We start from the raw sequence: 13,269 nt of genomic DNA on the forward strand, positions 1-13,269 counted from the left end.
CTGCTACAGGGTGCCTTTTGTGAAGCCTGTCACCCTCCTGCAGGGCAATTTCACATACCTCCCAAGCACTCGAATGATATATTTTTTTCCCCGTGACTTGACCCCTAAACACAATCCTTTTAATGCTTAGAGCGCATCATTTTAATTTTTTCTCTTTACATTTAATACAACAGTATGGAATTGCATAGGTGACCAGAAGCAGTTCTTCTGACTTCCTAGGTCCCTGCTTCTTGCCCTACCCCACATTACAACTGCATACCTGGCCTAAAATCCCACCTGTCTCTGGTTGCTGACATTGTGCCTTCAATAATTGGAGACATCATGGCATGGGTTCTGGAGTCAGAACCCTCACTAGCTGTGTGGCCTGGGGCAAGGTCATTCCTCTGCGCCTCAGCTTCCTGATCCAGAAGGGTACCTATCTCTGAAGTGTTGTGAGGGTTAATTGAGTTAACAGGCAAAAGCACTTGGAACATAGTCTGGCATGCGGTAAGTGATCGATCAAGATAAGCTAATATTATTAATGTCTTAGTCACATCACAGAACCAACTGCAGCTCTTGCATAGTCGGCCACTGTTCTGTTAGGGGAGCTTGGAATTGGAAGCACATTTAGATGGAGCATGAAAGCAAACGGGTCCTGTCATCCAGTAACTCATCTAACTTTTTTCTTTTTTTTAACATTTTTTTTTTGGCCACACCCAACGGCATGTGGAACTTCCCCAACCAGGGATCGAACATGTGCCCCCTGAATTGGAAGGTGAAGTCTTAACCACTGGACCACGAGGGAAGTCCCTAACCTTTTTTTAAAAAAATAAGTTTATTTACAAATTTTTATTTATTTAGTTTTGGCTGCGTTGCAGCGAGCTGGGGCTATGCTTCGTTGCGGTACGTGGGCTTCTCATTGTGGTGGCTTCTCTTGCTGCAGAGCACGGGCTCCAGGCACCCGGGCTTCAGTAGTTGTGGCACGTGGGCTCAGAAGTTGTGGCTCCTGGGCTCTAGAGCGCAGGCTCAGTAGTTGTGGCGCACGGGCTTAGTTGCTCCGCGGCATGTGGTATCTTCCCGGACCAGGGCTTGAACCCGTGTCGCCTGCATTAGCAGGCGGAGTCTTAACCACTGCGCCACCAGGGAAGTCCCTCGTCTAACTTTTTATACTACAATAATGACTTAATAACGAGAATCCAGTTTGTTTCACAATGTCAGCAGGGGCCACTAAATTTGAAGCGTTCATGTTACTTTTCTGGGAGCCTGGAGGAGGCAGCGCCAGGAGGCGGTGGAAAGGCTCGCATTAGGAGTCTGAAAACCCCGAGTCACTAATGGGCTGCCTGACCTTGGGTCATAACTGGGTTTCAGTTCCTTTCTGTAAAATGACTGAACTCTAAGGGACTGAGAGGCATTCGGCCCAGTGTCCTCAGTAAGAGCTAGTAAATGTGTGGAAGTACTATAGACAAACTGACTATCTCTATAAGGCACAATCACTGTAGGGACATTTAAGAAACTGTTAGAGGAATGGTGGGGGGCTGGGGGAGAAGACATTCACTGAATATTCTTATGTACCTTGTAAATGAAAAAACAAAAAACAAAAACCTGAGAAATGAATTAGTTTGCCAGTAATTAAAAAAATATTTTAATGACCGGGTCACTGAGTGGGCCTTCTTGCGGGGATTGGGAAGAGGACATTTGGCCGGACAGGCCCTCACTCCTAGCCCGGCATCCCCGTCTCCCAAATCTCTCGCCGCCGCCAGCCCTCCCTCACCCGCGCCCGCACCCGCGCCTCACCTTTCACCCACCCGACCTGAGCGCGGGCGCCGAAGCGGTTGCGGCCATCTTAACTACGGGCAAGAGGCCCATGCAAGGCCACTAGCGGAACAGCAAGAGAAGACAAGTAGAGGGGGGAGTATACCAGATCATCAATGCCAGGCCGAACACTGAAGCTGTTACATGCCTTTCGCTAAAGTAGAAGGACGGTAGGGTGCCACCATCTCTTCTGAGGGCTTCTTCATTTCCCGGCCCTGGGACCAACGAGTTCGCGTAACGGGCCGTTTCCCGCCGTCCTAGAGTGGCCCCACCCAAATCTACTTCCGGTCGTCTGGGCCCGGAGGGACCCACCCCCACCCAGTACCGCAGGCCGAATCCCCAGCGTCGTAACCCGGGGGTATGGGCATGAGCCCAAGACTCCGTCCCCGGCCCTGCTCTGGGATCCCTGCGCAGGTGCCGGTGAAGGCCGGGCGGGAAGGACCTGGGAGAAGGCCGAGGGCCACGGGCTTCGTGAAGGTGGCCGTGTATTTCTTCCCTGAGGAGTGGGGATGTCTGCGGTGGCATACCTTAACCTGGCCGTGCTCGGTGAGATCCAGCGTCCCGGATCTCTGAAAAGGGAAGGGGGTGGGTGGGACGAACAGGGACAGGTGCCTGAATCCACTGAGCCTGACTCCAACAGAGTCAGGGTGACTCTGTTTCCCGGCATCCTCGCCAGATTAGCCTAAATTCATAAGTGACCCTCTCCGGTCAGATTTCAACACTGCAAAAACTTCTAAAACCTGTACCGGCCTTCAAGGCGCATGGCACACTAACCTCCACGGACTCAAACCAGATCTTTCCCTACAGGCAAGCCATCTCCTTGACTCCAGCTAAGTAGAATCTTTGTTCTTTGGACATGCTTCTAGCTTAATAAGCCTTTGTTCTTGCTATTCTGCTGTGTTATACACTGACCTCCAACTCTAACACCCTTCAATGCCCTTCTCAAATGCCATCTTCAAGAAATTCCTTGGGGGGGGGATAAATTGGGAAATTGAGATTGACATATATACACTACTATATATAAAATAGATAACTAATAAGGACCTAGTATATAGTACAGGGAACTCTACTCAGTACTCTGTAATGGCCTATATGGGAGAAGAATCTAAAAAAGAGTGGATATATGTATATGTGTAACTGATTCACTGTACACCTGAAATTAACACAACATTGTAAATCAACTATACTCTAATAAAAATTAGAAAGAAAGAAAAGAAAGAGAGAGAGGGAGGAAGGAAGGAAGAAAGGAAGAAAGAAAGAAAAGAAATGAAATTCCTCCTGGAGCTCTTCTGCCCTGTGCTGGAAGTCTCCTCTAAACTGCAGCTCTGTGTCCATCTCTATAGCCCTGAGCACAATCTGCCCAGAGGTCTTCTCTGCACCTGTGCCAGCAAAGCTCCTACCTGGTATCTCTCTTAGAGCAGGTACTTTATCTTGGTTCACCAATGTCTCCAATACCTGGAACATCTAGAACAATGCCTGGCACACATGATGTGCCCAATACATTTTCATTAAATGAATGCGTAGGTACTCTTAAGAAATGTTTATTGGATGATTAGGGTTCTTCCCCAGTTTTGCCAGACCCCAAACCAGCCCTCATCAAATGGGTGGAGCAGGAGACCCAGCTGTGGGGTACAGGTGCTCAGGATCCGCTGGAGGAGGAAGCCTGAGAGAAAGCCAGAAAGATGGGAAGTGGAGGTGATGTCCCAGTGTCAGCTATAAGGGAAAACATTTGAGCAAGAAACACCATCTATATGTTCTTCACTGCTGGTGTTACTAATTTTCGCTGACCTGAATTTATGACACCCACTGGAGATTGCAATCTTGACCTTCTCTTTCTCACTTAATTGGCTTTGAGGCATCCAAGTGGTCACATGATTAGGTCACACTGTATGAATCATCCAGACCGTAGGTCAGTGACAGTGTGTGAATTCAAGTTTAGGATGGAGGCAGTTCATCAGTCTTCCAGGTCCCTGGTTCCTACAACAGCTGCCCTTCTGGTTGAGAGTATCTCTTCTGGTTGGCCCTGGCGTGGGTGGGAATGTCCCTGACTTGGGAGCCCTCAACTGGCCAATACAGTCTAGAAGGGGGCTTCCAGGGCTGGGTACCCATCTGAATGCTTCTGTCATTGTGAAGGTTGATTCCATCACGTGAACATAAGTAGGCCTTGGAGAGTTAACAGGAAAAAAGGTAAGTTTTGAATCTGCTATGTTTCCCAACACTCACTCAGAAAAATGATACATTTGGAAGGGGTCAGCAGAAGGAGTCCATTTGGGAGTTGTCATGAGGCTCTGGGGTCAGAGACACTGATGTGGTCTTGGAGCCTGTGGCCAAGGCTCCCTGTAGTCAGGACTTTCCCAGGCCCTCAGTCAGTGCCCAGCTTCAACACCTGGCACTCACACCACACCCTCATCCCCACCCCAAGTGCAGTCATGCTTTACCTTTACCTTCACCTTGGCCCAGTGTGCTCTGTTTTGTGTTTTTTTCTTTTTTGACCACACCACGCAGCGTGCAGGATCCTAGTTCCCCAACCAGGGATCGAACCCGTACCCCCTGCAGTGGAAGCACAGAGTCCCAACCACTGGACCTCCAGGGAAGTCCCGGCCCAGTGCACTCTGGAGAGGGACCCTTTACTTGCAGCTAGTGCAGTTAACTCTCATGCTACTTGCTGACTCACACAGGCAAGCAGGCCTACAACTGTCCCCACAGTGGGAGGTGCTTCAGCCGGAGGCCACTAGTAGACCCACCAGCTTGGTACCATGGCCCTCAGGGTCTGACCCAGGGGTGCAACCTCTGCCCAAGGTTCTTCTCCAGGAGAGTCCAGACCCCCCCTGCGAGCTTTCAGCACTACCCAGGGCTCTTCCAGTGTGTGATAGGGATGGGCACTGACAGGTGACAAAAAGCCATCACTCTTAGTGGAAATTTTCTAATTTCTTTTGTGTCCTTCAGGGGGCCTGAGAGGCTAAGAGAACTTGCTGGGGTTGAGCCCCTGGGCAACTCTGCACCCTTAGTCCTTACCCTCCACGGACCACCCTACAACAAGCCTCTCTCCTTGGCCAGGCTGACCCCTCCCAAGTTTATGTCTCCCCCTTCCCTCCTGCTGAGATCAACTCTTTACTTGCCCAGCTGCCCTAGGGAGAAGCAGCCACTGGATACAGGGTGTCAGGCGGAAGCCTCAGGGGGGCCTTTGGAACGAGGCAAACAGACAAGAGCTCCAGAGTAGACCCCAGAGCTGCTGAAGATGTGAAGTGCATGTCCATGAAGTGTGTGAAATGCTGTGACTGATTTAAGTGGCCAAAGGAAAAATATCAAGGCTTCTTAGGGCAGGGTATTTATGAAGGCTTGTGGGAAGCACAGACTAGACAGTCAATAAATGCGTCCGGTGAGAGAGAGGGTTTGGAGGTAGAAATGATGGAGAGAGTTGGTGCCATTTGCTAAGACAAAGACCCCAGGAGGGGCAGGTTATGGGAAGAAAGGGATGAGTTCAGTTTGAGCCACGCAGAGTCCTAGGTGCTTGTGGGCCATCCATGCCGGGGCAAGTTGGCAGGTGGCTCTGTGATCAGGAGCTCAGGAGCCAAGCTTGAGCTAGAGGTAAATAGATGTTCGGGAGACGTCCTGTAGGGCATGTCGGGGGAGCGTAAGCTTACAGAAGGAGGGTCCTTCCGACCTTTCTCAGACCTCACCCTACTCTTCCCCAGTTGCCCCCACGACCTCCTGAAACAGAAGCTCCCATAATTTCAGGCTCTATCAAGCTTCCAGTAGAGAAGGTTCTTTTACCCGCTCCATTGTTTTTACCCTTAACACTGGGGGAAGCCTGCTGTCACCCAGTGATGGGCCAGCGACGAAATTGAACGTCTGAATTAACAGCGCGGAGCGGCCTGGGGTCTGGGCTGGAGGTCGCTGTTCCAAACCTGGGCGGGGCCGCGGCTGCGCCTCCAGCGCGGCGGGCGCGGGGACCCGGCGGGGAAGCCGGGCCGCCGCGCCTCTGGGGCCGGGCGCCAAGCTCTGGGGAACGCCGCCTCCGGGATGGTGGCAGCGCCTCCTCGGGCGCCTGTAGCCGCCGCGGCCATGTTGGCTGAGGGCTCGAAGACAAAGCCACCTGGAGACACCGGGGCGGCGTCATCTGGGCACGATGGCGCGGGAGGGAAGTTCGTAGGGCCGCGTTGCCGCCATCTCTTAGGAAGGCATCTTCCAGTTCTGGTTCTCGGTGCGCCTTCAGCCACCCGCTCTTAGTGTTCAGCCACTCCCGTGGGCCCTCGAGGGGCCGTTCCTGGTCTCCCGGCCTCACGACGGCGCCCCGACCCTCGGGCCCGGCCAGGGAGCGTTCTTGATCGCGGAGGCTCCGCGGACCCCGGCGGGTAGGGGTGGCGCTGGCCCGCCGCCGGGGTGGCACTTACGATGGCGCCGCCCCCGGCCCCGCTCCCCGCGCGGGAAGCTAACGGGGCCGGGCGCCAGGGGGGAAAACCCGAGCCCCTGAGCTTCGCGGACGTGGCCGTGTACTTCTCCCCGGAGGAGTGGGGGTGTCTGCGGCCCGCGCAGAGGGCCCTGTACCGGGACGTGATGCGAGAGACCTACGGCCACCTGGGCGCGCTCGGTGAGGCTCCACCTGCTCGCCTGCGCCCACAACCCCGTCCACCCCGCCCAACCTCTGGGTCCTGCACGTGGAGTGGGAGGCCCCAGAAAGTCGCGACCCTGGGCGGCGGCCTCCCCAGCAGCGTGGGCTTTGCATTCTTCTCTCCCAGGCTTCCGAGGCACCAAGCCAGCCCTCATCTCCTGGGTGGAGGAAGAGGCCGAACTGTGGGGTCCAGATGCCCGGGATCCTGAGACGGGAGAGTGTCTTAGAGAAGCAGACACAGGTGAAGTAGTGGGTACTTTGTCCCGTGGGGACTTCCTCTGGGTCCGACCCATCCTGCTACCCTCTGCCAACTCCTTACCTGCTCATCACTTTCCTCCCTGAATTGCTTTCCCAGCTAAGGTTATTATGCCTGGTCCCTGCCTAGCTCTGGATTCAGCCTAGAAAGGGGCTGTGAGTGTGACCCAGGCATACCTGCCTCTCCACTCCACTACAGCTCCGCGGTATCTGAGCCCCTCACATCTAGTCGGTCTCTAAGCTCCTTGGAGCTCCGCATCACCTCGTCTGCTGTTTGCCTGCTCTCTAGCTCCTCTGCCACCTCCTCTGTTTTCGTTTACTTTCTTTTTGTTGTATTTTGGTAGCAGCCTCCTTTCTCTTGGCTTGCACGGTTTTCTTCCTCCACTTCGTCCTGTCCACCTGTTGCACCGTGCCCAGCCCCTCTGAACTTGTCAATGCCAGTCACCTTCATGCCTCCCTTTGTGCTGCATCCTTACCATCCACTCATCCTCCGTGATCCAGTTAAATTGTCATCCCTCTGACCCCCATTTCCCCAGCCCTGAAGTAGAATGTACTGTGCCCCTGTTCCTTCCTTCTCTGTCTCTGCAGCTTTTCTTACCATCCTGTGCAGCTGAGGAAAAGGTGTCACTCCTAGCTTCCCTGCCTGTACCAAGCTGAGTCCCAGAGGCAGCTGTGGGTCCAGAAGGTGCCTGTATCTAAGAGGCTTCTCTGTCCCCATATGGGCTGTGGGAATCAAGGACCAGGATAAGCCAGGGTCTGAGCTCTCCCCTTATCTCCCAGCAGGTTCCAGAGACAAGGAAGAGAAAGGACAAAGAGAAGGGACCAAGGCACTGGGGAAGATCCTTTCTGTGGACGCTCAGCCTCCCGGGCTGATGGCTCTCAAACCCTTTTCTGCTGGGTTTTCTTATGGTTGGGAGCAGCCATCGAAGGTGCCTCGCCGGGGTCGCCCACCACTCTGTGCCCATCCCCCGGTCCCCAGGGCAGACCAGAGGCACGGTTGCTACATGTGCGGGAAGAGTTTCGCTTGGCGCTCCACCCTGGTGGAGCATCTGTACACCCACACAGGCGAGAAGCCCTTTAGTTGCCCTGACTGTGGCAAGGGCTTCAGCCAGGCCTCCTCTCTGAGCAAGCACCGGGCCATCCACCGAGGGGAGCGGCCCCACCGCTGCCCGGACTGTGGCCGGGCCTTCACCCAGCGTTCCGCCCTCACCACCCACCTCCGGGTCCACACGGGCGAGAAGCCCTACAGCTGTGCTGACTGCGGCCGCTGCTTCAGCCAGAGCTCCGCCCTCTACCAGCACCAGCGGGTCCACAGCGGCGAGACCCCCTTCCCGTGCCCAGACTGTGGCCGCGCCTTCGCCCACGCCTCAGACCTTCGGCGCCACGTGCGCACCCACACGGGCGAGAAGCCCTATCCGTGCCCAGATTGCGGGCGCTGCTTCCGGCAGAGCTCCGAGATGGCGGCCCACCGGCGAACCCACAGCGGCGAGCGCCCTTACGCCTGTCCGCAATGCGGCAGGTGCTTCGGCCAGAAGTCAGCCATGGCCAAGCACCAGTGGGTCCATCGGCCCGGGGCGGGGCGGCGCAGGGGCCGGGGTGCCAGTGGGTTGCCTGTGCCTCTGGCCTCTGGCCGAGGGGACCTGGACCCACCCGTGGGCTTCCAGCACTACCCAGAGATATTCCAGGAGTGTGGGTGATGGCCTCAACGGTGACAAGGCAAAGGGTGAAGATATAGACATTGTCTGAGGCCCAGGGTGGCCTCAGGGGCCTGAAACTCCAGCAACTCCGGGGAGGCCACAGAAGTCCCAGCCAGAGCTGGACCTGGGGGAGGAGGACTGTTTCATCTTAGGCCCTCACGAGCTTCATCTGCTGATACCTTGTTCCCTACTGTCCCAGACTCTAGAAGCCCCCTTTGCTGAGTTAGGGCTGAGGTTAGAACCCCCACTAGACTTCCACTGTGGGGAAGAAAAGGCTGTTTCTAAGAGGATTGAGGTGGAGAACTTTGTTTTACCCACTGACTTTACTGCAGAAGTTAAAAACTGATGGCCGGGTACCGAATGTGGTCACATTCAGGACTGAATGTGGTCTGTAGCAGCCTTTTAAAATATATATATTTTTTAGCCCAGCCAGCATTTTTAAATGTTATGAATTATTGGTTAACATTTAAAAATGAGGATATTTCACACAAAAAACCAGGTTTCTGGCCTCTCTTGAAAAATCCAAAGATTTGGCAACTCCACCTGAGCTCCCACAAAACCACAATTGGTGGGAGCTGAGGGGCAGTTGCCCCTTTGGATGGAGACCAGGCTCTCCAGTTCAGCATGCCCGCCACTCCTTATCACCTCCTGACCAGTGTCAGCTGGCACTCATCATGGCTCGCCAACATCTCTGGCAAAGCAGGCCCTCTCCATCTGGCATTTTTCTACTCATTTACATGACCTGTTGGGTTCCTGTAGTCATTTGAGTTTGCAAACTGTAGTCTACAGCATTCAATTGTTCTTGAATCAGGGATTCAGGTAGAGAGCATATTTGTGAAAGGGTGGCAGGAGAGAAGTAAAAGGAGGCTTTATGTTAGATCTTGGCTCGTATTGCATTTTATGGTTTACAAAGTACTGTCTTGTCCATCAACTCATTTCACCCTCATAATTGCCTATGGAAGGAAGCATCTTGCTTGGAGAGGACAGCCCATCAGGAAGAGGCAGTCAGGACTGAATTTTTTGCCCCAAATGGAGTGGTGTCTCCACCTCAGCACCACTCAGCTGACCTGCACTTCCTGTTTTTGAAGGGGAGGGGCCTGAGAGACCCCTCTAGTACTCCTTGGGCCTCCCTGGGAGAGCCCTATGGCTCAGGCTTTGCTATTCTAGGCCCAGCCAGGAGGGCCTCATCACATTTCTGAACTGGAAGAGATCTTAGCTTTTCCATCCTTTTGCATTTGGGGACACTGAGACTGGGGAAAGCTGAGCAACCTGTCCAAGGTCACACACAGAGTGAGATGCTAGGATTCTTTGTTTCCTGCTGTCTTTACCATACCACTCTTGAGTTCCTTGCCAGTGTCTCAGCCAGGGTTCTGGAAGCATCTTCCCACTCCCTGAGATGACACCCAGCACTGACCTAGACTAGGGACAGAGCAGCACAGTGTTAATGAAGCCCAGGTACAAGATGAGTGACAAAACAGCCACATAGCCAACAGGGCAAGGGAGAAACCAGCCTTAGATGAGAGTTCCAGGGCCAACAAAATCAAAGCTTGCATCTTCATTCTCTTTAGGACCTCCATCACCAACAAAGGGCGACAAGGCCAGGAACATTTGGGGTTAGTAGCCAGAGGGAACTGTACTATTCTGTATTCCCAAGCTCTGCAGAGAATCCCTCCCCCATCACCCTGTGACTCCATCATCCATCTACCACTCATTCCTTTGGTCAGAGTCCAGCCTTGTCCAGGTGATGGAAGCAGCCAGCCATGTGCAGATCCTTTCTTGCCTCTGGTCAGGATGACCCTTCCCCTCAAGTAGGAATAGCAAGGACTTATGTCCTCGGTGGCCTGTGTGCACTTCCCTTCTGAGAACTCAGCCCTGTGTCTGGCCTTAGGAAGAAACCAGATTTGTCAACCTAAAGAAACTTCTAAAGGAAGAGGTACAAAACTTGGGGAAAAGACACTGTTCAGGTAAAGTGATGAACTGACTTGATTCCAACCTAATCTTCCAATCTGACCCCACCAAGATCTCTCTTAGACTAAACTTCACCAGGAGGATTGGCTCATATGCCACCTGTCACAGGGGGAATGTGGGAGTAAGGAGGGGCACCTTGGGAGTGAGGAGAGGCACCTTGGCAGTAGTAGCTACCTTTGTACCAGCTTTTATTCCCCTAGAGAAGCCAGTGTCCAACCCATCCTTCCCCCTGCCCCTCAGCACTGCCTGGGGAAAGCACAGCCTGCAATACCACTTCTCAGGTCAGCCTCAAAGCCAGATCTGGACCCTGTCTGAGCTTGCCAATTAAAGGTATAATTACTACTTTCTCTGAGTGCTCTGAAGTTTTCAAGACTTGCTTAGGGCCCCCAAACCAGAACCAACTCCTCTGCTTCCTGCCCTCGTGACCCAATTTTCCCCCCACTTAATATTTGAGTATCATGGAACGCTTAAGCCTCAGCCTCACCCCCTTCTTAGCTCCTCACTCCTTGGCACGGATACTTGCCCTAAAGGTAAGGCTCCCTTTTCTCTCCGCTACCAAAGGTTTTTGAGGCTCAGCCCCTGAAGCAATTTAAGCCAGGAAGAGGGTTTTCCTAGGGCTTCATTGGTGCATCAGGAGAAATGCTTGTCTGCACCAGTGAAAACATGAGCCCCATCCACATGGCCAGAGTGAGAGGTCAAGGCCATGACCACATGGCCCCTTGCTAGTTTGTCCAAGCCATGTAAAGGATAAGTATTGATATGAGCTCCAAAGACCCCTAAATTTGGGGGGAATATTTGTTTATGTGTATCTTTCTAGGAACAGTACGTGCAAAGACGTTTATGACTCAGAAGCTAAAACCTGCTCTAGGCCAATATTTTTCAAAGTAAGGCCTTTCTGCCACAGAATCACATGCAGTTATCTCTTCAAAATGCAGCTAGCTCCCTGGGCCCTGTCCCTAGTCTATTGTATCTCCAGGGGTGGAATCTTATGGCTGCTAAAGTTTGAGAGAACCACTGCTCTGAACATAAAAATGTTATTTTCTAGCTGCTCTTAGCGTTGCAAGAGTAGGGGTTGGTGTCAGGGCCTGTTCTAAATGTGTCAGGCCAGCTGATGACTTCGCCATACACAAAGACTCCCATTTCCTTTGTTCTTCCCAAAGGGGCCTGTGTCATGATTGGTCTCTTTCTGGGTACCTCAAAGCTTCTTGAATATACCTGGGCATCTCTTGTAGCGTCTGACAGAAGGCCTCTTAGAGGGCTTGTCCTTTGCATGCAGGGAGGAAGCGGGTCACACAGAACCTTTGTCAGGACTTTCTTGGGTGTGGGCCAAGTTGGTTGGACCATGAACTGTGGCTGCACACTGAACATCTCTGCCCCAGTGCTGCTGCACGCCGAGGGATGATGCTGTGGACGAAGTGGCTGCCCAACTCAGGACATGCACTTGGTCAAGTTGGAACCCTCATCAGAGTCTTCCCTGTGCTTAGAGCCTATCCCTGCTATGGGCATGTGGCCGGCAGAGGCTGGCTGCCTCTCGAAGGTCCATTGCATGGAGAGGACAGGTGCTGGAGGAGGCTGCCTGGAAGTCGGCCAGGTACTAGTGAGACTGAATTTCCACATGGAAATACTGGTGCCAGAGCAGACTGAAGCCCTGGCCCAACTTCTGCTATTCGTGGGGCTTGTGGCCCACGCTATGAAGAGTGCAGGCAGGGACCATGTCAGAGCTGGGGCTGGAGGACTCGCCACATACTTTGCAGGGGACGGCTGCTCTCCTGTGGGAATTTTCTGGTGGGTAAGCAGGTTGGAGGTCAGAGAAAAGTGTCTCATGAAGCAGACTTTTGTCTCTCATTTGTGTGCTTTGGGGATGACCAGGAGGTGGCCCAGGTCCAGATCTTCCCATAATCACTGCACTTGTAGGCCTGTGTGGGCCCTCTAGTGCTGGACCCTGTGAGCCATTCTTCAGGAAGGTTTTAGGACAGAGAGTGGGATGGGAGAGAGGCATGGAGCTGGAACCTGATCCTCTGGAGGGCAGAAAAGGACTCCTGCTTTATTTGTAGGAAGGTCTCTATCTGTGATTCTGTCTGTAAGCCTCTACTGAGAACTGAGATCGCATCTCTCCAGCCTTTTCCCATTTGGAATTCTCCAAATTCTTGTTCTCATCTCCTTTCAGGAGAATGGAAGATGCCATCTTTCCTCCTAAGCAGTTTCCTTCTTTCCTTTGTCTGGTAAGGCAATAAGAAAACACAATCTATGGCTCCTGCATCACTCCCACAGAGAGAATTTGGTTCATTAATTGTCAAGAACACTACCAACTAGTTTTAGCAGCAAGGGTAGAAGAAGGACAAGAACTGGATCCTATTAAATTGTCTTTCCAGGGTCACTTTTCCTTTGATTCAAAGCTGCACCTAGGGCAGTGTTTCTCAGGTTCCCTTCCTCTACAAGCCTCTATCCAAGTCAGACAGGACTGGAGAGTGGTTCTCTCCTATCCACTTCCACTCCTGAGAAAATCCAGGAACCAGGGACAAAGGCTCCAAGGGACTGAGTTAAACTCAGTCTTTGGGGAAGGTGAAGGGGAGAGTCAGGGTAACAGAAAAGGAAACAACCTTCTTTCTGCGGCAGGATCCCCCCCACTGGCCCCTTCGGCACCTGGAACCTGTGGGAAGAAGGAAAGTGCTGGGAAAGAGTGTGAGAAGAGACCGGGGAGTCAAGGGTGTCTGTCCTCAGATGCCTTGTCTTTCATTCTTCAGAAAGATAAAACCTAATGAAGGGTAAATGGGGGCGGGAAAATGTCTGAAAGCACAGGCTCAACAAGAAGGGAGACGCCAGGGACCTCCCTCCCACTCCTCCCGCTAGCACTTCTGAAGCACAGAGAAGGTGGAACCGGCCTGCGCACCATGCAACCAATCAGAAAGGTGCCTCGCGTTCCCTGGCGACCATTAACGCCTAGCA

At 53.1% G+C, this 13,269-nt stretch overlaps 1 protein-coding gene across 4 annotated transcripts; it reads left to right on the forward strand.

The window, feature by feature from the left end:
- Positions 1 to 2,114: 2,114 nt before the first annotated feature.
- On the forward strand, positions 2,115 to 9,232 carry LOC103007793 (zinc finger protein 764-like). Of its 4 annotated transcripts, none has more exons than XM_057529407.1 (3): positions 2,115 to 2,337; positions 6,531 to 6,644; positions 7,439 to 9,232. In XM_057529407.1, exons 1-3 carry the CDS (start codon positions 2,301 to 2,303, stop codon positions 8,353 to 8,355), a joined length of 1,068 nt encoding a protein of 355 aa, XP_057385390.1. In that variant the 5' UTR covers positions 2,115 to 2,300; the 3' UTR covers positions 8,356 to 9,232. The 4 variants fall into 4 exon arrangements, with proteins under 4 accessions (XP_057385390.1, XP_057385391.1, XP_007187054.2 ...); XM_057529408.1 differs by having other exon boundaries at positions 7,442 to 9,232; XM_007186992.3 differs by lacking the exon at positions 2,115 to 2,337 and adding an exon at positions 3,991 to 6,382.
- The last annotated feature ends 4,037 nt before the right edge of the window (positions 9,233 to 13,269 follow it).

Source organism: Balaenoptera acutorostrata, chromosome 15, assembly GCF_949987535.1.
Source record: "Balaenoptera acutorostrata chromosome 15, mBalAcu1.1, whole genome shotgun sequence".
NCBI classification, from domain to species: Eukaryota; Metazoa; Chordata; class Mammalia; order Artiodactyla; family Balaenopteridae; genus Balaenoptera; species Balaenoptera acutorostrata.